Consider the following 25,025-nt stretch of genomic DNA (forward strand, 5'->3'; position numbering starts at 1 on the left):
TGAATTCACACTTGTGTTTGTTGCAGAGAAAGCAGCAGCCGCCAACATAGATGAAGTGCAGAAGTCAGACGTGTCATCTACCGGGCAGGGTGTCATCGACAAGGATGCACTAGGGCCTATGATGCTTGAGGTAGTGCACCCTCATTTTGGTTCTGTATCTCACAATGTTGTTTATCCATTATTCCATTTAATTTTCAAGTGAATGTAATTTAAGGAGAATCCACACTTAATTCTCACTCTTAAAGTTGAAGTACTGCTGACCTCTTGAGCTTACTATTAATAATATGTATCTAGATTTTACTCCGGATTCCAGCTTATATACGTTTCGAATTGATAATACAGAATTAAATTAAGTGGATTAGAATACAAATTTGACCAACTTTAACTGTCAGTTGAGCATTCATTTTGGAAAACCGTGTTCACAAGTCCTGTTAAATTCTGTGATGTTGTTGTGGTTTGAAACGTTCCCAGAATTCTTAGGTTTTCATATATGCATGTCCATATGCCTGTATATACAGGTTAAAATTTGAGGACCAAAGGAGGTTTACTCGGGACTTTCCTGGCGGCCCAGTGGTTAAGACTGTGTGCTTCCACTGCAGGGGCCACAGGTTCCATCCCTGGTCAGGGAACTAAGGTCTCGCGTGCCCCATGGTGCAGCCAAAAATTTTTTTAAAGAGGAGGTTTACGCCTGTTACTTACGTTACTTCAACTAGTTTATTGATTTCATGAAGACGAAAATTGAAGGAATAGGCAGAACTCTTAAGCATCACAAGTGTAATGAATTGTCGTAACTGCCTTTTCTTTATTAACTTTAGGAAGTTTTATGACCAGACTACTATCTAGATTTTGTAAAGTCCCGCTTTCTTATTTTATTAACCGGTACAGTACTAAACACCAAGTCCTTTGCTGTACCTATTCCAGAATTAAAATTTAAGATGTAGGCTATGGTAAGATGAGGGAAAAAATGTCAGTGAATATATAACAAGAAGCAGAGGAGCCCTGAGACATAAATTATGTCAGTTCTCAGGATAATTTACTCTGCTGATGATATGATGAGATTGAAAATTACCGCATGGCCAGAAGCTCTGCAGCACTGCCACTGTAGAATCACTTATCTTGCAGCAGCTGCACGTATATAAGAAATTAGGATTTTTAAAGCAGAGATCACCAATAATTGCCCCTTTTTTTTCGGTTGGTGCATAAGATGATTTTTATTTTTAGAAAATCTAATTCTGTGAAAATCTACCATATAATCGGAGGGTGGGGGGACACAGAAGAAATGTAAAGCTTGTCTGACCCGGTCTTTATGTTTAGAAATGACAGAATTCATTCCTTGGGTCTGACCTTGCTGGCCAAAAGACTTTAAATGACCCCACGTTGGCCCTTGCTTATATCTCTTTTATCACTGGCTTGAAAACATTTAACGATAATTTTCAGAGAAGAAGCAAAAACACACTTAACCTGATTTTCCCGAATTCACGAGGCAGTGGAAGGCCAGAGAGTGCTACTTCCCACTTGGTTCTTAGAAGCAGATGAGAAAACTCTTAACTAGGTGGGCTGTTTATTTAGAATTAGATGAAAGAACTAGAAACAAAATTCATTTGGAAATGATGGTAATCTAAATTTTTACAATTAGGAAATGCCCATATATCTGTGCTTATTCCTTATATGGGGGGAAATTAAAGTAGGGTGGAAACTCTTGGGAAGATTTTTGAGGCTTCTAAAAAGAAATGCTTGCAGTAACCACAAGGCTATGACTCAAGCCTTTTGAGAGTAAGTTCACTAATTGCAGAAATCAGATTGCTGGATATCAGTGGACCTTATCTCGTAAGATCAAATAAATCCACATTTTCACTGTTTCAAAATAGTCTTCTGAGAATTCAGTGCATTGAGCAAGCACCTGTTCAGCAGGACTTCAGTGCTAAATGTGTGAGAGGTAACGCTTTGAATCTAGAGACTTAAGGTTTGAATTTGCATCTTTATCCCTGTTTGCATGTAATAATCTAAACGGAGAAAACTTGTTCTCATTGAGCCGTTCTAGGCATAGATGCACACTCATGCTTACATCATAGCATAGTGGTTGCTAGGCAACGAAACCAAATGTCAGCTTTTTTCATCAGAGCATATCATAGTGAGCTTTAAAAAAACAAACAGTTTTATAAGATGAAAGAATTTCATCTTTCAGTTATATTATGCCACAGTCAGTCTTTTTAGCATGGTACAAAGCAGCAGGAAACTACATGCACTTCTAAAAGTGAACAACAGGTAATATAATTATGACAATCCCTGTTGAATATGTATTTAAGCAATGAGTTTAAAAGGACATTTGGTATATAACTAATCAACTGACTTCCTGTCCTACACACACACACGCATACACGCACACACACACTCACGCAAGGTTTCCAACAGTTGATGCCAACATACTGTGGAAGGCTGTTTACACATAGTCTTGCTTTGTCCTGCATATTGTTTATACCATTGGGAAAACCTGACTGAACATTTAAGAAAAACTTAAAACCAAATGGTGTTTTTTTTTAAATATATATTTTTAAGAGCTTTTCATTGGTGCCTTATGGTCAGTTCTAATTTGAGAGAGCGCTTAGTTTTGTCATGAAAATAGAATTAAAGATGGAATATATTCAAAGAAAGCTCACAAAATAGGAGCCTGTTAAATAATAACTTAAGGAAAAAACAAACTAGAGAGAAAGTAAACACTTTATGCCCCATTCATACACTTTGTCATACTGGTGTGTCCATGTAACATTCGTGTTAAAATAGTAGTAAATACACAGCATGAAGAAACTGGCATGAACTCTGTGGTCCACGTGTTCCTGGCCCAAGGAATGCCTGGTCAGTATCAAGCCTCTTCTAGCCCTGATCACTCCCCTGGTCCATGCAACAGCTCTGACAAGTGAGGATCAGAAAGAAAAAGGAGGAGGAACCAAGAGAAACTCACTGAGCTCCCGGCCTTTGCGTCACCCAGGCGACCATGATAGGAAGATGGGCTGGGTAAATACTGGAGAGCACTGTGCTGCGTGGTAGTTGAAAGCATGGGCTTCGGAGTCACAGCCACCTGGATTTGCAACCCAGCTGACTAGTTGCAAGTGCCTGGGCAAATCCCTTAACCTCTTTGAGTCTCAGTTTTTTTCCTCCTCTGTGAATTGGAAAAGGGAAAACATTCCTTCCAGAATTGTAAATATTAAAACAACACTGTGTGTTTAAGGCTCAGTAAACGTGTCTATATCTATTATTATCCTCTTGATTTCCTGAAATGATCCTAGGTCCTTCATCTCCTTCCCTAATCTGTTTTGGAATGACAGCAAAGTGAGCTATGCACCCATCACAGGAAAAATGCTACTGCTATCTGGGTGATTTAGGAACCTGCATCTTGACAACTTGGAGAACAAGTAATAGAGCCAGGCGTGATTAGTTAACTTTCCAGTCCTCCCTGTTACAAACCTAAACCTCAAGGCCCTGTGCAGTCTCAGGACAGTGCCGGCTGTATCTCAGCCTGAGGTCCCCAGGAAGACTGGTTTGTCACATCAGAGACACACCTCCCAGACTCTTTCCCCATTTACACCAAACAATAAAGGATTGGTGTTCCTTAAAAGGTCTGAGATCACCTTCAATTATTTTCGCTTAAGCCTTGGAAGCTTTAAAGGTAGTAAAATTTTCTGATTTTTTTCCTTGGCATTTATCCTTAAACTGAGGGAAAATTATCAATGACCTCTCCTTCCCATTGTATTCCATGAGGAAGTGTACAAAAAAATGACTCAGTATTGGATCACTAGCATAAAAGTTGTTCTCGGCCCTACGGAGTACATCAATCTCATTTGGAAAATGCAGATAAATGCCTGTATACTTTTACGTGGCAGTAATTATCTCCTGATGAATTAACAGAGTGACTGTTTGTCATTTAGTTTGTGACAAGAAACCCTTATGTAGTCTCTCCTCCACTTACTAAGATGGACTCATTTCAGCAAGAGAATATGTGTTAACTGTTTCTGGATGATAGGAGTGGTGCAAGAGAGATCACCCTTCTCCCCACACGTGAATTATGTCTCCCTTAAAGGGGCCACTCCCTTCTTAGCAGTCGGATGTGATTTTATGCTGCCTCCTTTCTAACACAATTTGTGCCTCTTCCCTTAGGCCCTTGATGGGTTCTTCTTTGTAGTGAACCTGGAAGGCAACGTTGTGTTTGTTTCAGAGAATGTGACACAGTACCTAAGGTATAACCAGGAAGAGCTGATGAACAAAAGCGTATATAGCATCCTGCATGTTGGGGACCACACTGAATTCGTCAAAAACCTGCTGCCAAAGTCCATAGGTAAATGAGTGTCTCCTGGGTCTCTCCTCAGCCCCTGCCCACACGCACAGTGTCTTGGCCAGAGGGCAGAAAACAGAACTATATTCTGTCCGCTGGGGATAAGAGTAACTGGGTAATTTTTTAGAGATGCTTGTGTTAACTGTGTAAGCTTCAAGGTCAGGCAGAAAAGGACATCTGTAGGTCCTGGTCTTGAATGAATGATCGTTTTGACCCTATATTTCAAGTAAGTAAAAATAATGCAGTTGGAGAGTAGGCACATGGCAACTGTTTTCATGGGATTTATTTGGTTGTTTTTTAAGAGGCTGCCGATTGCCTCCCGCCCAATCCAGTGCCCGTCGGCTCTGCTTTGTCCTTTTCTTCCGTGACAACCTAAGACGCAGAAGGTCACGAGGAGCTTGAGATTCAGTTTATTTTGAGTCCTGCTGGTGAAGGGTATGATGTGGGTGTATACGACATTCTAAAAATAAAATGCTGAGGAACAAGTGGCGTGTGGAGGTTCGAATGCTCCCAGCCTGGGAACCCGAAATGGGCTCTGGGGCTTCACAGGACTCCTCAGTGGCCCTGCGGGTGGCAAGGGCCCCACCCCCACCCCCCGCCCTTCCACGCCCGCTCCCTGCTTCCCCTTCCTGTCTTCCTCATCTCGACCTGGAGATGCTATCCGAGAGTGTCCGTGATTCCGAAGGGCCGTACTTTAAAGCGGGTGATTCACAGCGTGGGCCCACCTCAGTGGCTGCTCTAGAGCATTGCTGTTCCCAGTTACTAAGTGGCTCTTTTTCTATATTCTCACTTAAGCTCATGTTGCTGAGAATGTCTTCATGGGTAAAAAGGAGTGCATATTTTAGTAGAGAATAAGGTCAAGTCCTGAGTTAGCAAGTATTTCTGTTCCTTTTCTTAAAACTGTTTATGCTAGCTGGTCTCATTGTTACCATGGTAAATAGGAAAAGGTCCTTTCACATTCCATTGTGGCTAGCTTTTCTTTAATAGGATAACCCTTTGTTCAGAGTGACTGCAGCAGTAATACAAAGTATACGTGTGAGGTTCTTCCATTATATTCTCTAGTAAATGAACAAGAAAGTGGGATGTCTTATTTCAAGTAACTAGTATTTTCAAATCTCTTCAGTAATTTTATGACTTCCTCAGAAGACCTATACTTATTAATTCACTATTATTAATTCACTTGTCTAAAGAGCTCTTTGCCTTACTTTATATTGTACTTTTTTATACTTGCAAATTACGTATTAACCTGAGTGAACAAGAACTTTTTTCTTTGATTACTCTATGTAGTCTTCATTGTGTAAATAAGCTTTTAAGAATGCTGATGGTAAAATAAACTTCTCAGACATCTGTATAAAGCTAGCTGTGGTCCCTGCTTGTAAAACAGCCTCCTGTGGTTCACTTGATATTTCCCTTTTCTCTCTAGGGTTTGTTTCCTTCTTTCTTCCTCTACAGCCCAGTGCCTGTGGGGTTAGCATTGTGTTCGCCTAGGTGTCCTTTTAAGCGTTTTCTAACTAGTGACTTTCTGAGAGTGCATTTGCTTGTCTTATGACTGGCCCTTTTTTCTGATTCCCCTCTTTCATCGTCCTGCTGGTCCTAATATCTTTTAGATAAAACACAAGCGACAGTAAAGAAAAGGGCACCGAAGTGAGAAGTAGGGTCGGTTCTGACTCCAGCTCTTCTAGAAGCTGAATATTTCTTTGCACATCAGTTTTCTCATCTGTAGATGAGGAGGCTGATCTGGTGATCTGTAAACACCCTTAAATTCTCAAAATCAGTCATTATTTTATTTCTCTCTTTGATTTCTCTAATGCATCTCCCCCCCCAAAAAAAGAGGGCTTTCTTCTCTTTCATCTTTTTCTTGAATTAATATATATGTTTCTAAGTATTGATACTAAAATAGAAGACATGTGAAGTAGTATTTCGTTGGAAAGAAATAAATGACATTAGCAGTGTATCCTCAAGATCATCTCAGTCTTATGAAGAAATATGCACGAAGCAAAAAAAAAAAAAAAAAACTACAGCCAAGTTACAGAATATACAGTACAATTTCAGTTAAGTTTTAGGAAAGAAAGGTCAGTAAGAAGAGGCAGTGTGGGATGCCTAGAGCAGTTGGTTAAGTATCTAAAGGATCTCAGCCGTAGAGCAGGAGTACATGCGGATGGGAGACATAGAGGCAGCCGGACCTTTTAGACAAGGTAGCAGGTGCAAAGATATCCATGTGGTACTGGGTATGGAAGGTGATGGCGGGGAGGCTTGTGCTGGGCAACGTGAAAGGTCTGGTTAGATGGGTAAGAGGGGGCTGGTCAGCAATCAGGGCCTGCACTTGAAGGGAAAGAGTCATGGTGAAGAGTAAGAAGTGTGTAAAAGACATTTGAAATTCCCAAGAATTAACCCAATAATTTTTCCCCTTTAGATTTTGAAATTACTTAGAAAAGTATAAGCACTATATAAAAGTAAGATAACCATATGTTTCCTACATCGTTCTGATAATTAGGCAGAAGCCAGTCTGACGCTAGTTTCTTTACACTGTCGGGTTGCTTTTGCCTTTTGCCCAGTGAACGGGGGAGCTTGGTCTGGCGAACCTCCCAGGCGGAACAGCCATACTTTCAATTGTCGGATGCTGGTAAAACCTTTACCTGATTCAGAAGAGGAAGGTCATGAAAACCAGGAAGTACATCAGAAATATGAAACTATGCAGTGCTTTGCTGTCTCTCAACCAAAGTCCATCAAAGAAGAAGGAGAAGGTAGGGGCCAAATCTCTGGGATATGTTACATCATGTATTCCTGTGCTACTTCTTTCACACTTAATAATCTGAAATTAGAGGCCACACAAAGAAAAATGTAGAGGCAGTTTCTTTGTTCTTTTCACCTACTTAACAAATTTTTGTGATAAATTCAATTATTAAGTCTTTAAAACAGCACGATCCAATAGAATTTGCTGTGACGATGGCAGTGTTACGTGTCTTCAATGTCCAACACAGCCGCCACTAGTTACGTGTGGCTACTGAGCATTTGAAATATCAGTAATGCAGTTGGGGACCAAATTGTCTATTTTATTAAGTTTTCGTTTGAATAGCCCCATGTGGCCAGCAGCTACCCTGCTGGAGCACGTCCACTAGTGTTGAACCTCTCGGGGATCCTAGGCTCCTGTGAATGTCTGTAACAAGCTCTGAGCCACACCCTGGAAAAACACACATGGTACAAATAACATCTTTCATATACTTCCAAGGGATTAATGGATTTCATATGGTTTGTCTATGGATGCTGCGTCCAGGATAGGAGAGGATGGAGACGGGAGTGGGGATTGGGAAAAGGGTTCCAGACTGTGAGCTCATAGGCTTTTACCTTTAAAGAGGTGCTGACCTAGTGTCCACCCCCTACGCCCTCCAAGCAAGCCACTCCACGCCGCCGCGTGTCACTGTCTGTGACATGGGACAGTGCTGAAGAACGCGTTCTGCGTGTGTAGCAGAAGCAGGGGAGCCGGGGACCATCAGTCAGTGGAAACACCGTGGGCTTTGTAATCAGGCAGGCCAGCTCCTAAATCAGCCGCTTACCAGCTCTGACTTTGGGCAAAACCTTCTCGACCTCCGAACATCCGTGTACTCTCTTAACCAGTGAAGTCAACAATTCCAGTATCACAGCGTAATAAGGATTAAGTGAACATGCCTGAGCCGTGATTGGCATTCAATACTAGATAGTTAATCCTCTTTTAAAAAAATATGTAAGTAATTTTTAATTTAAATTTTATTGGAAAGGAAGTTAATAGAGCTGTCACAGATGATACATAGCTTTCAAAATTAAGTTTTTACATAGATACGGAATGTCAAGCGATTTTATTCTCCTGTATGCAACAGAGTAAGTGTTGCTAATACATCCATCTGTGATAATATTCTAAAGCCGTATTCTACAGCTGAGCTGACTTATGATTTTGTGCTATATATTTATTTAAACATTTTTGTACATTTAAAATCTGATTCCGAATGATTACACAGTGTAGCATAAGAGTAGGGTTTCTGAGGCATGGTGCGCTCACGTTCAAATCCTGGCTTCCCCAAAGTTTTGTGTGATGTTGGGCAAGTTACTGAAACTCCGTGCTTTGGATTCTCCTCTGTTAAATGGAGATAATGCTAGTATCTGCCTCATAGAGTTGTTAAGAGGATTAAATGAATCAGTAGCCTATAAAGCAGCTAGAAAGGTGTCTGTCTCATAGTAAGTGCTCAAATATTTAGGTTTTATTAATGTTGAGGACAAGGATTACATTTATTTTTGTGATACTCACTATTACTGGATATATTTAAAGAACTTCTTTCCCGAATTTAAAGGGGAACAATCATAAATCAGCGACATAAGATATGAAGAGACTTTTTAAATCAACCTTTTCCCCAACATGTTTGAAGTTGAAAGGGCTTGCAGTGTGCTCTGCATGTTACAAGATAAAACACATCCTCCCTGTTCTCCAGAAGTGAACACAGATACATAAAACAGTTGAAGTGGGGTAAGGAATAAATGCTTAGAGCTGCGTGAGAACCTAGCCGTGGCCAAGACTCTAGACTTGGCACACACTGCATTTTCTAGGACTTGTTCTCCGAATCTGAGTCTAGACTCTGTTTATATACTTCGTCTTAAATTGCATATTGCCATTGTAGGAGCATTGACATAGTTGGGTAGAAGGTATATCTAGTTCTCCTGTATCTTGGTGAACCTAAGACTCAAGGAGCAAACCCTCGACAGAGTATCAGCTTTTAGTTTTCATCACTTGTGTGCTTTCTTATGAATTCAGCTGGCTGTTACTATCAGCCAGTTAATAAGAAAGGATTCCATTCTTTTCCGCCACTGGGGAGATGGTTTCAGATGGTTGACTCTGGTATGGTGGATGTGCTTTTATCACGTGTGTCGTGTGGCTTCAGCGGTTTATCCTCAGCTCCCCGAGCTCATCCGCCCCCAGCTGCTTCCCACTTCAGGGGAGGAGCCTGGGTACATAGTGTTTCGTCGCTCTCTCCCTTGTTGATCTGCAAGGTTGTGCTGTCAGAAATGCATTTGATCTTGTTTGAAACACTAAAAAAGCCTGATATGATAACCATCAATGTATGTGATTGAAGATTTGCAGTCCTGCTTGATTTGTGTGGCTAGAAGAGTCCCCATGAAGGAGAGACCAGTTCTTCCCTCATCAGAAAGTTTCACTACTCGCCAAGATCTCCAAGGTAAATTTTCTTGCCAAAGAAATCCTTCTAGAATACCTACATGTTTGTAAATGCAGGGAATGGGTCTAGAAAATTATGAAGAAGCTGGTAGTAGTGGCTGCTGCTGGGGCAGAAGCGTGGAGGAGCTGGAGGCGGGGGCGGGGGGAAAACTCCTTTTCACCGTCTACCCTTTTGGTCCATGCACTTGTGCTGCCTATTCCAAATAAATAAATTTTTACCTTTTTAAGGTGTACTTATCTCTGTAAAGAACAGATCAGTACGTAGGTGTAACGCCTGCTGTTATTTGCTAGGCAAGATCACGTCGCTGGACACCAGCACCATGCGGGCAGCGATGAGGCCGGGCTGGGAGGACCTGGTGAGGAGGTGCATCCAGAAGTTCCACGCGCAGCACGAAGGGGAGTCTGCGTCGCACGCCAAGAGGCATCACCATGAAGGTAACCGCCTCTAAACGGTGCTTTTCCCGAGGTTCATCTTGCTCAACCGCTGCTTTTTAGGAGAGCTTTCTCGGAAACAGTGACTGCTGAATCCACCTCCGGGGACTTGGATCTGGTGACTCTTTGGGTTCGTATGTGCTGGCATCGTCTCGCCCAGAATTGTCGCCGTCTGAAGGGAAATTGAATAGGAGAACCTGTAAGGCTAAGAGTGTGATGAAGGGAATCGAATTGGGCATGATAATCTCACAAAGACAGATGACAGGAAAGGGAAAGAGATCATTGTCTTTGCTGCTACGGCTTCTAGATGTGTAAAACAACGTACTGAGGTGTCCCCTCTAACAGCAAAAGAAATACCATCTGAATCGTAAGGACACTGTGGAAATAAGAATGAAAGGAAATTTGCAAGAGCAGGTGAATTCCTGTTAGAGGCGACAGTGGGATCCCAAGCCCTCCTTCCGGATGACGACCACTGAAGACTGCCCAGATGTTTCTAGAAAGAGATGAAGTGACTTGTCTGAGGTCGCACAGTTAGTTAATAGGACACCTGGAACTAAACCCAAGACTCAGCCCTCCTTGAGCACCTGGCCTTTGCCTGGCATTGTCCCTCTTTCCGTGAGCCCCTTGACCGCCACAGCCCACCTAGGAAGTGGGCGTTTGACTCTTGTGCTGTCAGTGGGGAGCTGACACAGGTGACATGGCCTCAGGAGCCTTCCATTAGAAAGTGTCAGCTCCTGGGACTTCCCTGGTGGCACAGTGGTTAAGACTCTGTGCTCCCAACGCAGGGGGCCCGGGTTCGATCCCTGGTCAGGGAACTAGATCCCACATGCATGCCGCAACTAAGAGTTTGCATGCCACAACTAAGGAGCCCGTGTGCTGCAACTAAGGAGCCCGTGAGCCGCAACTAAGCAGCCCACCTGCCGCAACTGAGACCAGTGCAACCAAATAAATAAATTAAAAATTTTTTTTTTAATTTAAAAAGTGTCAGCTCCGGAGCTGGGTCTGAGGCCCGTCCTGGCCATCACTTCACCACTGCGCTGCTCCCATGGTTCTTTCTGCAGCATCACTTTTTCTCAAGTGCATTCTGGGTTTTTGTTAAATTGGTGAGAACAAAGAAAAAATTCCTTTCTTTAGCAGGACTCCATGGGGGAGGGAGACACTTTTTCCTTCTGGTCTTCTGACTCTCCTCTCGTGGACCCTGCATGTCCTGGCAGGGGCGCTTGGTTATGGGCGTGGATTCTATGGGGGCCACACTGCCTGTGAGGGACGGGGGCCCTGTGCCTTATGACTCAGTTTGGCAAATCGTCTGCATTTTTGCAGAAAAAATTTGTAACTCATTATTGAATATCAAGTTTTAGTTGGTCATCTTCCGTTTAACATGCATCCGTGACCTTGGCATTTACCAAGAGTGTTTGTATGTTTAAACTTTATGCTTTTAAGATTGATTATGAAAAAGTACAAGTCATGGTAAATGACCTCTCTTTCCATTTCCTTATTTTTCCCTCATCTTATTCATCCTGTTTATCTTCTTCATCCTTATTTCTTAGAAATAAATAAGCACACAATCCAACAATTTGTGTCTTCCAGCATTTTTCTGTAAGTGGGAAAGAGTAAGAGGAAATAAAGATGGTACATTTGACAGAAATCAATAATTAACCTGCCATTTCACTAGATCTGGTTTAAAATAAAAAGAATAGTGACAAAGAATAAGAAATCTCCATCAGCAGCCGTGTTCAGTGTCCTTGGGCCCTGAGTAGCAATGCCCCACATTTAATCCTGTGGCTTCGTGATTCCTTACAAAAGGGTTTACACAGATGTACTAGGCACTATGCTAGGTTTAAACAGATGGGACCCACTGAAAGGAAACTCCGCAATGTATAAAATACATTTCATCCAAATGTGTGAAATAAGTCAGATTGAAGGTAATCATTTGCATTGAATAAAAATCTACTGGAAGGCTTTGTTTACATGGAGGAGCTTCCTGAATGCGTTCAGGGGCTTGCTGACACAAATCTACTCAGCAGAGGTGTTTGATATAGACCAAATGGAAATGGAAAATCTTGAGGGATCACAGCCAAGGTTGGATAAAATTCTGAAATTATAAGCCATCGGAAATATGGGTCCTATTATAAAAATGGTATTTATGCCACCTTTTAGTGGCATACTTAGTGTACAAAGCAAGATACATGTATGTACAGTAATTCATTTCCAGTACCACCACTTCAGAGAAATCATGCAGCAGTTGGTGGCAGAAAGTAATACCTAAATACTGCATGTCCCTAAATACCTGGAACTGCAGGGGTGTTCATCAGGGAAATTGCTCAAAGTGAAATTTTACCAAAAAATCTGAATCCACGTTGTGTGTCAGCACCTACCTCTGTCTGACTGTCTGTCTGTCTGTCTGCCTCTCTCTCTAATTTTGTGGTAATTTTGTGGAATGATGAATGTGCTTGGCCACTTTGGGACTAACTAGTCAGCCCGCAAAATTTGTGCTGAGGATTATGTGGTAGAAAATGGTAGTCTTCTTAAAATGGTTTAGAAGGTAACTAAACTGTATGGCTCCTTTTTCTCTGAATTGAAGTGTTCTTTTTTAATATGCAGTATTTGACAATTTTAAAATACAGTTGTTTTAAAGATAAATCTGAAATTTTAAGAGAAATTATTTTAACCTAGTGTTATATTTTCTGCTATAGTCTTGAAAATGGAAACGCCTGACTCTTTATCCAGACATTAAACCAATTCCATGTCACTAAGATTTGTACTTTTATTATTTCAGTTTTCTATTTAGCCTTTTTTTCTCTGAAAAGATTCCTGTGATTGTTTATCTTTTACTTCCTGTTATCCTGACCACAGAAATAATACTTCTTACACACCGAGAAACAGAATTGGGGAATAGTAGTGTGAGATAATGGAGTAAACAGTACGTAACTTCAAGATGAATATTCGGAGAATATATTCAATGGCATAAGTTTTACTGTAACATTTACTACTGTATTAGTTTGAAGAGAAATTAAAGGCAAATTGTACCCTTTAGAGGTATCATGTTTATGCATTGCATTGTTTCCTAACATTTTAGACAAATCATTGTAAAGCTTGCTTTGAGCTAATAAATTGTTTACACTCTGTTTTGCCATGATACTGACGATTTTAAAAAGAACGTAGTTTGAGGGTCCAAGCTTCATTTGTGGGAAAAAAAACAAAACAAAACAGTATATTGAATTTATCGGTACTTTGAATGAAAGATAAATGTGCTTTTAAAAATGTATAATGTTCTAATGTCATGAAATATTACTTACAACTCTGTTTAACCTGCTGGTAGGAAAATAATACACTTAACAAAGTTTATTACTGTTATTATGTCTTGTCCTGCCCTCACCTTCTGATTCTGTTTCTAAACGTGCGTTCTGCTTCCTTGCTTGCCCGCAGTGCTGAGACAGGGACTGGCCTTCAGTCAGATCTATCGTTTCTCCTTGTCCGACGGCACTCTCGTGGCTGCACAAACGAAAAGCAAGCTCATCCGCTCTCAGACTACTAACGAACCTCAGCTCGTGATATCGTTACACATGCTGCACAGGTAAGCCTTGTTCTGGGGTACCACCTGCCCTTCCCAAGTCAGGAGGAGAGGTTCCAAAAGCAGGAAATCGTCCCAGAGCTTGTCAGGTTTGGTAGACATTTCTGTTGACCAACCCCAGGCATGTAAAATATAAATTAAGTTAAAATTAAATTGTTATTAACTGTTGGCTAAAAGACAACTCCCGATACTGAAATTCAAAGTAGGGCTACACTTTGAATTTTAGCCTTAATATTAGTGAATTTTATTTTGTTTTATTTTATTTTATGTAGGCCGTGCCACGCGGCTTGTGGGATCTTAGTTCCCCAACCAGGGATCGAACCTGGGCCCTCGGCAGTGAAACCGCGGAGTGCTAACCACTGGACTGCCAGGGAAGTCCCAATACTAGTGAATCTTAAAACCCAGCTGGAAGGACATAGACTAGCACTAACTTTGCTCTGACATGACTGACTGCCTGTTACATCAGAGAAGAGAATTGATCAGTTCCCAGCGGTGATACATGCAGGGCAGGAACATAGAATGACTTCTGCTCCTGTGTGTTTAAATCTAAAACTTTCAAATATACATACACTTAGAAGGAATACTTTAGATTGTTATTCTCAGGTTTAAATTAACTTTTTGACATTAGACTTTAAATTGAAGGGTAGTGAACATTTCCATAAAAAAATAAAAGTAAGGAAAATTGAATGTTGATTTTAAAGTAAGTGTCATAAACCATATAGTTTTAGAGCACAAATTTAGGGGAATGATTGTATTTCAAGTTATGTAAAATTTACATGTGTGCTACGTAAAACTTTATGAGGTGCTATCAGCAGATATCTAAAGTTGCTCTGGAGTTCTCTTTCATTACATTTCTCAATTATTTATTTTCTTATAACGAATAAAAAAATCAAGCAGCCCAGTTTGCCAGCTGTTAATAAATCCGACCTCAACCTGAAACAATTTGAAAGTGATTACAGATGCTCCACATTTCACCCCCAACTGAAAGCTGGTGTTTGACAAGTTGTGAAACCTGTTTTGTTTGGGTTTGTGAACACGTTTGGTAGCTCACAAGTGACTGCCAAGCTGTAAATTAAGGCTCCTAGGGCTTGGAAAATCATCCAGCTCAGCGAACCTGCTTTGAGACCAGGAGCGGAGTAGGGTTTGCCCGCGAGTTGGGGAATAAGATCACAGACTCGGGACGATCTGCAGTTCCTTCCATGTGGCCTGAGAGGCTCTTGCTTCGCCTTCCAGGGGGACCCAGACAGGGGATCTGTTAGACAGGTAATCTAATTCTAAACAGTTTTGGTAACTTTGTTGGCTCTAAAGCTTGCAGAGTTTCGAAGAGTTAGGGGCAAGTTTTTTTCCCTCTTAAGTTTACTCTTCATCTTGAGCCAAGCAGCACACATCAAGCTCCAGGCTCACAGATAGGTCTGTTGTTAGGAATTGTAATCCGGCAGGTAATTGAAGGCAGCTATACTTGTTTGGGTCGTTTCTTTCAGACAGTACAAGCTCTCAGTTATTCGTGATAACATGCCGTTTGATGAGAAAGGTATGTTATGTAATTGGAAGCCCGCTAATGTCTTGTCTAGCGACTATAATTTCAGTACGGTAGTAGTCAAATTTAAACACAGCTTCCTCTGTAGAACCACAGACGTCTTAATGAGTGGACTGAAAAACATCCCTCTTGGTCCAAAACGCTGCATGTTCACTCTTGCCCGTAATTGCAGATTGTTGCATCAAAGTATTATCCTTTCCTTCCATGTCGTTCATTCTTTTAAAGAAATGAGGCGATCTCATTTTCGAAAATTAATAACAACTTGCTCAGTGTCTTCCCTTTTATCTTATATTTCTTTCCTCATCCTACAGAGAGCAGAATGTGTGTGTAATGAATCCGGATCTGACTGGACAAGCGATGGGGAAGCCATTGAATCCAATTAGCTCTAGCAGCCCTGCCCATCAGGCCATGTGCAGTGGGAACCCCGGTCAGGACATGACCCTAAGTAGCAATATAAATTTCCCCATGAACGGCCCAAAGGAACAAATGGGCATGCCCATGGGCAGGTTTGGTGGTTCCGGGGGAATGAACCACGTGTCGAGCATGCCGGCGGCCACTCCTCAGGGTAGTAACTATGCACTCAAGATGAACAGCCCCTCACAAGGCAGCCCGGGCCTGAATCCAGGACAGCCCAGCTCCATGCTCTCACCGAGGCATCGCATGAGCCCTGGCGTGGCCGGAAGCCCTCGAATCCCCCCCAGTCAGTTTTCCCCCGCAGGAAGCTTGCATTCCCCCGTGGGAGTTTGCAGCAGCACAGGAAATAGCCATAGCTACACCAACAGTTCCCTCAACGCGCTGCAGGCCCTCAGCGAGGGGCACGGGGTCTCGCTGGGCTCGTCGCTGGCTTCGCCGGACCTCAAAATGGGCAACTTGCAAAACTCCCCGGTGAATATGAATCCTCCCCCGCTCAGCAAGATGGGAAGCTTAGACTCCAAAGACTGTTTCGGACTCTACGGGGAGCCCTCGGAAGGTCCAGCCGGGCCAGCAGAGAGCAGCTGCCACCCGGGGGAGCAGAAGGATGCCGGCGAGGCCGGGGGCGGCGAGAGGCCTGACGGGCAGGGCAGACTGCATGACGGCAAGGGGCAGACCAAACTCCTGCAGCTGCTAACCACCAAATCCGACCAGACGGAGCCTTCGCCCTTGCCTGGCGCTCTGTCGGACACCAGCAAGGACTCCACGGGCAGCTTGCCTGGCTCTGGGTCGACGCACGGAACCTCGCTCAAGGAGAAGCATAAGATTTTGCACAGACTCCTGCAGGACAGCAGTTCCCCCGTGGACTTGGCGAAGCTGACAGCGGAAGCCACGGGCAAAGAGCTGAGCCAGGAGGCCAGCAGCACAGCTCCTGGGTCCGAGGTGACTATTAAGCAGGAGCCAGTGAGCCCCAAGAAGAAAGAGAATGCACTACTTCGCTACCTGCTCGATAAAGATGATACTAAAGATATCGGTTTACCGGAAATCACCCCCAAACTGGAGCGACTGGACAGTAAGACAGACCCTGCCAGTAACACGAAATTAATCACGATGAAAACTGAGAAGGAGGAGATGAGCTTTGAGCCCGGTGACCAGGTGAGTTTTGTCCTGTGTCCTCCCCAGTGTACTAATCCGTAGCCATCAGGGATTTCTCCACAGGGGCCTTCTGAGGCCTCAGGTGACTGGATAAAAATAAGTCCTCTCCTTTGTTCTTGCTTTGAAACAGAGTTAATTCTCACTGAGGCCGCGTGTTCCAAACACTCTGTCTAGCAAAGAGTGACGTCGTTATAGAGCTGACTTTTATCTTGTAAAGGGTCGAGTGGTGATATTTCAGGCTTTGCAGGCCACACACTGTCTACCACAGCTATTTAGTTCCTCCCCTGGCTTGCAGACACAGCCCTAGACACTACACAGGAACAAACGAGCGTGCTATGTTTCAGTCAAACTGATATTTGAATTTTATACAGTTTTCGCGTGTCACAAGATACTCTTCTTTTGATTTTTTTTTTTCAATTATTAGAAAATGTAAGTCCATTACATTAGTGCGTGGGCCATACAAAAACAGGTGGTGGGCAGGATTTAGCCCACAGGCCAGCTGGGGTTTACTGACCCCTGTTATTAGAAGATACCTAAATTGGAGATAATCACTTCCTCAAAAGTGGGCTTTGTCAGGACAGACTTAATTATTTTTTACTTGCCTTTCCCTTTTTAAGAGCAGAGTCTGACTGCTTTTCAGACTCAATGAAGATCATTCTACCTCTCTTTATTCTCAGTCACGACTTCTGCTTAACGCTGAAGAATTTCTTAGACCGTCGGTATAAAAAGTATTTAAGGGGAAATGGAGAGTAGAGGGGAGGTAAAGTTGGCCTTGATGTTGGTAGAGTGGAACCATCCAATATAAGTGCAAAACTGAAATAATAGGTTGCGTTATCTGTTGTTCTTACGTGAAAAATTAATTTCCTAAGAAAGTCAAGGATAGCTAAAGTGATATTCAGAGTCATTCTTGATGACACTCTGAGGTAGTGACATCACAGAGGGAAAATGCAAACTGTTTAAAATTTTCCTATTTAAAAAAAAAAAATGATTTATTGCTGACAATAATGACTTGGCATAAGGGGTTTTCTGGGGAATCAACGACCGGTGGGGTAAAGATCCAAGACTTCATCAACCCTGCCGTCCCTGAGCGCTGCCTTAAGTCGTGATGGGTTAAGAAGTGAAGAAGCTGCACAGGCCTCTCTACTTAAAACGGTTCACTGATATGGCCTTGAAACTTGTTTTACAAGTGGACGTTCTAGGTGTCGCTGTCTTCAGGGACTAGGTAGGTGTGCATGGGGAGACGAGAGAGGAGCACCCCTGGCCGTCACCTTGGACCTCCCGGGTGGAGGCTGACTGAGCAGCAGCTCTGGGGTGGAGAGCACAGATCGGAGGGGCCGAGGCCAGGCGTGCTTGGACAGCCGGCCTCCTTCCAGGTCCCGAGCACGCAGCTTCCTGTCTGTCTTTCACTTTGATGTCTGGACAGCTGCTACCATTCCCTGTGCCCTTCATGAGGGAAACAGCGTAATTGTGTAAACACCTTTGGTGAGGATGAATCCTTAAACTTAGATGTTAGTGCTGAGTTCTCTACACCAGCTACTCTGTGATGCTGTAAGATCATTGCGTGGGGGGACCCGGGGGCTCAGCGGAAAGTTAATAACAATATCTTGGATAAAGTGTAGTGTAAAAGCATATTGACAGCTGTAGATGTTTTAATCTTTTGAGGTTTACTAGATTAGAATACGCAGAGCTAGTGGCAGTTCAGAGTGGCAGGCAGAGATACTGTCACTCAGGTCTCTTGACACATGCTAGAGGGCAAGATGATGACTCATGAGGTCCCCCTTGGCTTAGTGGCTAAGTGGCTGGTCCCCCGCTCCGTAAACAGAATTTATTTCTATCCCAGGCCTGAGGCCCTGGGGACTTAGATGGTCAGGGAAGGAGGGTGCTGTTTGGCATTTCTGTGTTTACCTATATGATTACACTAACTTCATACAAGAAACTGACAAAGAAGAAGTTCTGTTTGTTTTTTTAAAGTCCTTGAGTCACTTGCACGTTTCTGATTGGTATTTAAAAGAACGTTTTTTCTGATCAACATTATCTCACTTTGGGAACTTAAAGCACAGAGTGTTATCAGCACAAACCTGTCATTTTGGGTGGACACACACACACACACTCACACTCACCCATACACGCAGTATTTTTTTTCTTAATGAAACCCAGTTCCTGGTTTTACCGTCCATCTATTCCCATTTAAAACTCCACCAAAAAAATACTGCTTCAGAGCAATTTTAACATCAAAAACACTGCAGCTTGAAAAAAAAGGTTACCACAGGAAGTATGCATTACCTAAATTTAGATCAAAGTTAGAATGACTTACTTTAAGAAAAAAAAAAAAAAACAGGGATTCTTTCACTTCCCGCCCTCCTTCACTTTTCCCAAATACAGGTTGATTGTATCTCCTATTGACTTCTGTACAAATTTATCAAAGGTTTTTCTTTCACTTCAGGGGAACACAACACATTTTTATTCAGTAAGTTAAACTGTTAGCGAGCCTGAATTGCACAGTTGACTGTCTTGTTATTTTGACTCAGAAAAGAGCCATTATCCGAGTGTGTGTTTAACCTATCGCTAACTTATGAAGGGCAGGAAGTACTTCAATGGTGCCGTTATACCTAAAATAGCATTCTTCACTCGGTAGAGAGTATTTAAACAACATTTGTTTCTACAGCGTTTCATAACCAACAGGAAACGACGACAGAAAAATTTCCGATATGTTCACTGACTTTTAAGTTATATACTCATTTACACAATGGAGCATGTGTAAATGATACTAACTAAATGGTACTCTTATGCTCTTTCTTAATGCTACTGGGCCACTTACGATGAGGGTTTAGAAACAGTCTGTAAAGAATTTCTTCTTGTTATTTGGCTCCATTAGAAAAGCAAACCATATTTTAAACTGGTAGTGTCCTGAAAATTTCCCTCCACGTGTGGTAGAATTGTGTTGCCATTTTTTAAAGCAATTTTATGTTAGGCAAATGTGGTAAAAGAACAGTTTTTAAAAAAATTTTGGAAACACTGTTTTGTAATTTATTAGAATACATGTATTAAAATACGTATGTTCTTTATATTTCCTTCAGAAAACAAACTGATTTGACACATGAAAAATTCATAAAACCAGAAAAAATTGCGGAAATCAAGTCCAATTTTCATCTTGTAGAACTTTTACAAAAATCTTTCTGACTCATTTTCTGCCTGAAATAGTTTAAACCAACTCTTCAAATTGATGTGGCTAATTTGAGCATTCGAAGAGATGCCTAAGCAAAACTTTGAAGTATCTTGGCAAAGCGTTTTCAAGGAAGGCATTAATCTTTTTGTTTTGTGAAGAAATCATGCCTAAGAAAGGAACTAGATAGGAACTAGAAGAACTTTTGATGAGAAATAAAGCTTACTTAGGGGCAGAAATGTTTGATCAGAAACTTCATGTGATCAAATGCACCCCTTCCAGGACTTACATGACTACAGAAGAAAATGCCCGTAGTCGTCAAATTTTATTCCTAGGCAACCAAAGGTGTAGAGATATTTTCCTTGAAAAAGAACATTTCAAGTAAATTTGAGACAGTTAGATTAATTTAAATGCATACTCCAAATATTGACAAGAAATAAACACAAGCAAAGCAATATTATCTCTAGTGGGGAAATTTTCATAATGCATTTTTCTGATGGTAAGCTGAATGAATTCATATACTATACTGTCCATAGTTGAAGGGTCTCCAAAGAACCAGTTCCTTCTGAATATAACACCAAGAAGTCCCTGCATGACTTTATTAAGATAAATAAGTGTTTAGTTACTTGTCAAAGCTAGACTGATCCACAGTTGAATTTGATCAGCTCTTAGAAATGGCAAAGATTAAAATTTGAAAATCAGTTTTAATATATGCTTTTTAAAAATAAAAATCAAGGAAAATCATGGATTTTAAATTATCTAATTATTTGAAATAAAGAACCAATAAATAGGTTTAAACCATCCAAATATATTAATGTTTTATATAGCTATGTATAGAGAGAGAGAGAGCTTAACTTTAGACTTATTTTAAACTCATCATATTCGACACAAGAGTACATCACAAAGGAAGAATCGTGAATCCTATCATTAGAACTCTTTGAAACTATGATAGTTATTTTTCTATTCAAGATGGTTTAAAGTATCATTTTATTTGTGTGAAAAGAATAAAGGTAAAAAGGAAAGGTGGGAGTCTAGACCCAGACTATTAATCTATATTGTAAAAGCTTTCTTTTTTTTTTTTTTTTTTTAAATTATTTATTTATTTATTTATTTATTTTTGGCTGTGTTGGGTCTTCGTTTCTGTGCGTGGGCTTTCTCAAGTTGTGGCAAGTGGGGGCCACTCTTCATCGTGGTGCGCGGGCCTCTCACTGTCGCGGCCTCTCTTGTTGAGGAGCACAAGCTCCAGATGCGCGGGCTCAGTAGTTGTGGCTCACGGGCCTAGTTGCTCCGTGGCATGTGGGATCTTCCCAGACCAGGGCTCGAACCCGTGTCCCCTGCATTGGCAGGCAGACTCTCAACCACTGCGCCACCAGGGAAGCCCTGTAAAAGCTTTCTTTTATGCATGTCTGGGATTGGGAGCAAATATAAGAGCATCCATTGAGGAAAATAATATACTTTATTTTTATTATTGTTTATATGAACCTATTTATTTGGGCTGTTTCTCATTCAAGGCATCTGCAAAGCTTTCTCAAGAAGTAGCTTATTACTTATTACGGCCCACCCTCTCACCCCTCCACAAACAATGAATTTTAAAATACTCTACACAAGGCAGCATTACTGTAGTAGGGAAACCTGGTTTCCTAGGACAGCAATAAACTTCACAGTTTATTAGAACCTCTTAATACCTCTGTAGCTATTTTCATGATACAACTATAAGGATATTTATCCATCTTTTTTTTTTTTTTTTTTTTTTTTTTTTTTATTTATGGCTGCACTGGGTCTTTGTTGCTGCGCGCGGGCTTTCTCTAGTTGCGGTGAGCGGGGGCTACTCTTCGTTGCGGTGCGCGGACTTCTCATTGCGGTGGCTTCTCTTGTTGCGGAGCACGGGCTCTGGGCTCACGGGCTTCAGTAGTTGTGGCTCATGAGCTCTGGAGCGCAGGCTCAATAGTTATGGGGCACGGGCTTAGTTGCTCCGCGGCATGTGGGATCTTCCCGGACCAGGGCTCGAACCCGTGTCCCCTGCATTGGCAGGCGGATTCTTAACCACTGTGCCACCAGGGAAGTCCCTATCCATCTTTATGAAACTTTTTTCTGAGAAATTATAGAAATGATAGGAATTTCTATGAGAAATTGAGTTGATTCTGGGAAATGTTTTAAATTACCGGTTAAAATAGTTGAAGGAACCCATCGGGTTGACTGAGTGTCCATTGCTATGTTCCAGGCACTGTCCTCAGAGGGCAACAAGTGCTTATTACACTGATGTTTGTATCTTACGTATTCAGCAAAACATGATAACGATAGCTTTCCAACGGAGTCACTTTACACATGTTTAACTTACCCAAAATTGTCCATACACATTCAGAAGAAGAAAAAAAAAAGGAGAGATAGCTATTAAATGGTTAAGTCACGTGAGCAGTTTTTCCCACCGTTCAAGAGACTTAACTGGGTTTTGGTTCCCTTGAAGCTCCAGTAGTGTGGAAATGTAGCTACAGGCTTTTTCAGTGCGGAATGGCCCCCACGTAAACTTCGTCATTTCGGACTCAGCCAAAGAAACAGTGATGTGCTTTCACTCTGGAGGGAAAACTGGCTGTGTTGCCCTTGGTGGAGGGGACATACAATAAGGTTCCTTCCCGAGCCGTTCTAAGGATCATTTTGTCTGTGTCTGTCTATACTTTAGGATGCTAACTTTGGAACCTGACCCTTACCTAAGATGTAGCTCTCCCAAGTTTGATCCCTCCCTCTTTTGTTAGAAACGGGCGGCTAAATGTAACTAGAAAATGGTCTTGTAATTGCTCAAACAGTGCATTAGGATCTCCCTGGAAAATGGATCTCCAAGTTCTCGCTAAGCTAGTTGACTCTGAACAAAGAATCCAATAAAATATCACTTCATTGTATCCTTCCTAACTTGAGAAATTATGTCCAGTAAAAAGACTTCCTATATAGATTTACATTTGCCATAAATTGCAAAAACCTTAGTAAGTGCAGCTTCTAGTGTATACAATAAAACTGTAAGCCATTCTGCTTTAAGTATACCTCATGTCAGATGTAAATGCTTTCATTTGAATTGCCAGTGTAGACAAAAGGGTTAGTCACATGGTCAAGGATTCAAAGTCCATCCAGTGACTTTGGGGAAGTTGCCTAACTTGTGTTTTTCCACCTACACATCAGGAGAATCATTCTTATCACTCTCTTCACTAGAAAGTAATCCTGGGAGTTAACTTAGCCATTTTCTTATGTGGTTGGCGCTGTCTGATTTTAAATACTTGGCACACAGATAGGTTCTACTTAAATGAATATAAATTCAGTTGAGCTCTCTGGAAGAAAAGCACTAGGTGTGAAATAGTGGTGATATGTACCTTATTATTTTAATGTTGGTAGTTGAAAGGAAATTCTTTTAATAAAGGGAAAAGCCATAAGAAATATTTTTATGGCTTCTGTAAAGTCAAATTAATAGCTGCTATGTTTTCATCCTGCTTCCCTGCATTTGTCACCAAAGCTGGTGAGTGACTGAGAAAGCCAGTGTCATTCGAAACTGAAAGTGTAAGCAGGAAAAAAACACGACTCAAATGGAAAAGACAGGGCTGAGCTGCTCATGGGTACTTCAAGCTCCTCGTGCGTTTCACTCCTTGCTCTTAAAAAAAAAGAAAGAAAGAAAAACAAAGTTCTAAAAGGAAATGACCATTTACTAAATACTGATTTCGTGTAAATTTGGATCATATTTTCCACCAATTTTTCGTTGTTGTTATTTCTTCAGAAGAGTTAAGCACAAAACCTAGGCCAGGACTGTAAGTCGTAGTACACCCATGGTTAATGAGAAATACACATACTCATAATTAACTGAATTATTAGCATAAAATAAAGGGGAATTTACAAATTGCCAGTGAATCACCGCGCTAGAAGAGAGCTTTCTTTCTAATTCAGTCACCTCTCTTTTCACAGATGAGGAAACTGAGGAGCAAGAGACTAAATTATTTGTCCTTTGTTGATTTGATTTTTTTTAAAGATGATCAATTAACTGTTAGGCCTGAGGTTCGCATGTGTCTGCATCTCGTGTTTGGCTCTGGTGCCTTATACCGGTTAGGTCTGTAACTGCAAACCGGGCCTGGGGCGCCCACTCTTCGCTTGGGACTGGATAAACTCTTCTGTTTGTTAACCGCAGCCTGGCAGTGAGCTGGACAACTTGGAGGAGATTTTGGATGATTTGCAGAATAGTCAATTACCACAGCTTTTCCCAGACACGAGGCCAGGCGCCCCTGCTGGATCAGTTGACAAGCAAGCCATCATCAATGACCTCATGCAACTCACAGCCGAGAGCAGCCCTGTTACACCTGCTGGAGCCCAGAAAACAGCGTTGCGAATTTCACAGAGCAGTGAGTATGAGATATTGATGGTTATGCCAAGAAATTCCCATGTTATCACCATCAGAAACAGGGGTTATTAAAATCTGACGCAAACAGCTTAGTCACTTCAAGGTTTTTATGGTCAGATAGCACCACCTACCGTCCCAGCCCTTCAAAACAGTATTCAGGGTGGATTCTAGTAAACATGGCCTTTCTGCAGGCGCTTGTGGTTAATATAATCAACACGGGGTGAGACTGACCTGCATTGATAAAGTTCTTCGGATGATTGTCATACTTCCCTTCATTTCAGTTACTGCCTTCAGAAATGGAGTTTAAAATAGATTTTCTGTGTCTTAATATATGGCTGAATACTTAAAAGACAGAAACTTAGAAAGTTATGCTGACTTTTCAGGAATAATATACTACTAAAAATTTTTTATCAAAACACTTTCTCATTCTACATGAAAGGGCTACACACATTAAAAATATCTTGTCCTATCTCTTAGGAATCCTCATATAAATATCCATTTTACATGGAAATTTATCATATAATGTTTTCTAAGTGCATCTTAAGTTTAATTAGTATGATATACAGCTGGAAGACCTTAGACTGTTTTATAAGTGACATTTTTTATCGCTTACTTTTTTTTTTAATTTTATTTATTTATTTGGCCACGCTGTGCGGCTTGCAGGATCTCAGTTCCCTGTTTTGTTTTTTTTTTTTTTTTTTGGCTGCACCGTGCAGCATGTGGGATCTTAGTTCCCCGACCAGGGGTCGAACCTGTGCCCCCTGCAGTGGAAGTTCAGAGTCTTAACCGCTGGACCACCAGGGAATTCCCTATTTTATATTTTTGTAAGTTTAAGATGAGGTCTTTCTTCACCTTGAACA

At 41.6% G+C, this 25,025-nt stretch overlaps 1 protein-coding gene across 7 annotated transcripts in view; it reads left to right on the forward strand.

Annotated features, from left to right (window-relative positions):
* The window catches only part of NCOA2 (nuclear receptor coactivator 2), a 275,517-nt gene that overhangs the window by 214,757 nt on the left and 35,735 nt on the right, over positions 1-25,025 (forward strand). For all 7 annotated transcript variants that reach the window (XR_009005784.1, XM_057531960.1, XM_057531965.1 and 4 more), the window contains exons 5-12: positions 27-130; positions 4,153-4,330; positions 6,883-7,071; positions 9,427-9,528; positions 9,819-9,962; positions 13,386-13,533; positions 15,379-16,633; positions 23,956-24,166. Coding sequence is in view for 6 of the 7 variants with exons in the window: in XM_057531960.1 (XP_057387943.1) it covers positions 27-130; positions 4,153-4,330; positions 6,883-7,071; positions 9,427-9,528; positions 9,819-9,962; positions 13,386-13,533; positions 15,379-16,633; positions 23,956-24,166 (2,331 nt within the window). In the remaining variant the exon portion in view is untranslated. The remainder of the gene's footprint in view (positions 1-26; positions 131-4,152; positions 4,331-6,882; positions 7,072-9,426; positions 9,529-9,818; positions 9,963-13,385; positions 13,534-15,378; positions 16,634-23,955; positions 24,167-25,025) is intronic.

This window comes from Balaenoptera acutorostrata, chromosome 17 (genome assembly GCF_949987535.1).
Source record: "Balaenoptera acutorostrata chromosome 17, mBalAcu1.1, whole genome shotgun sequence".
Classification (NCBI taxonomy): Eukaryota; Metazoa; Chordata; class Mammalia; order Artiodactyla; family Balaenopteridae; genus Balaenoptera; species Balaenoptera acutorostrata.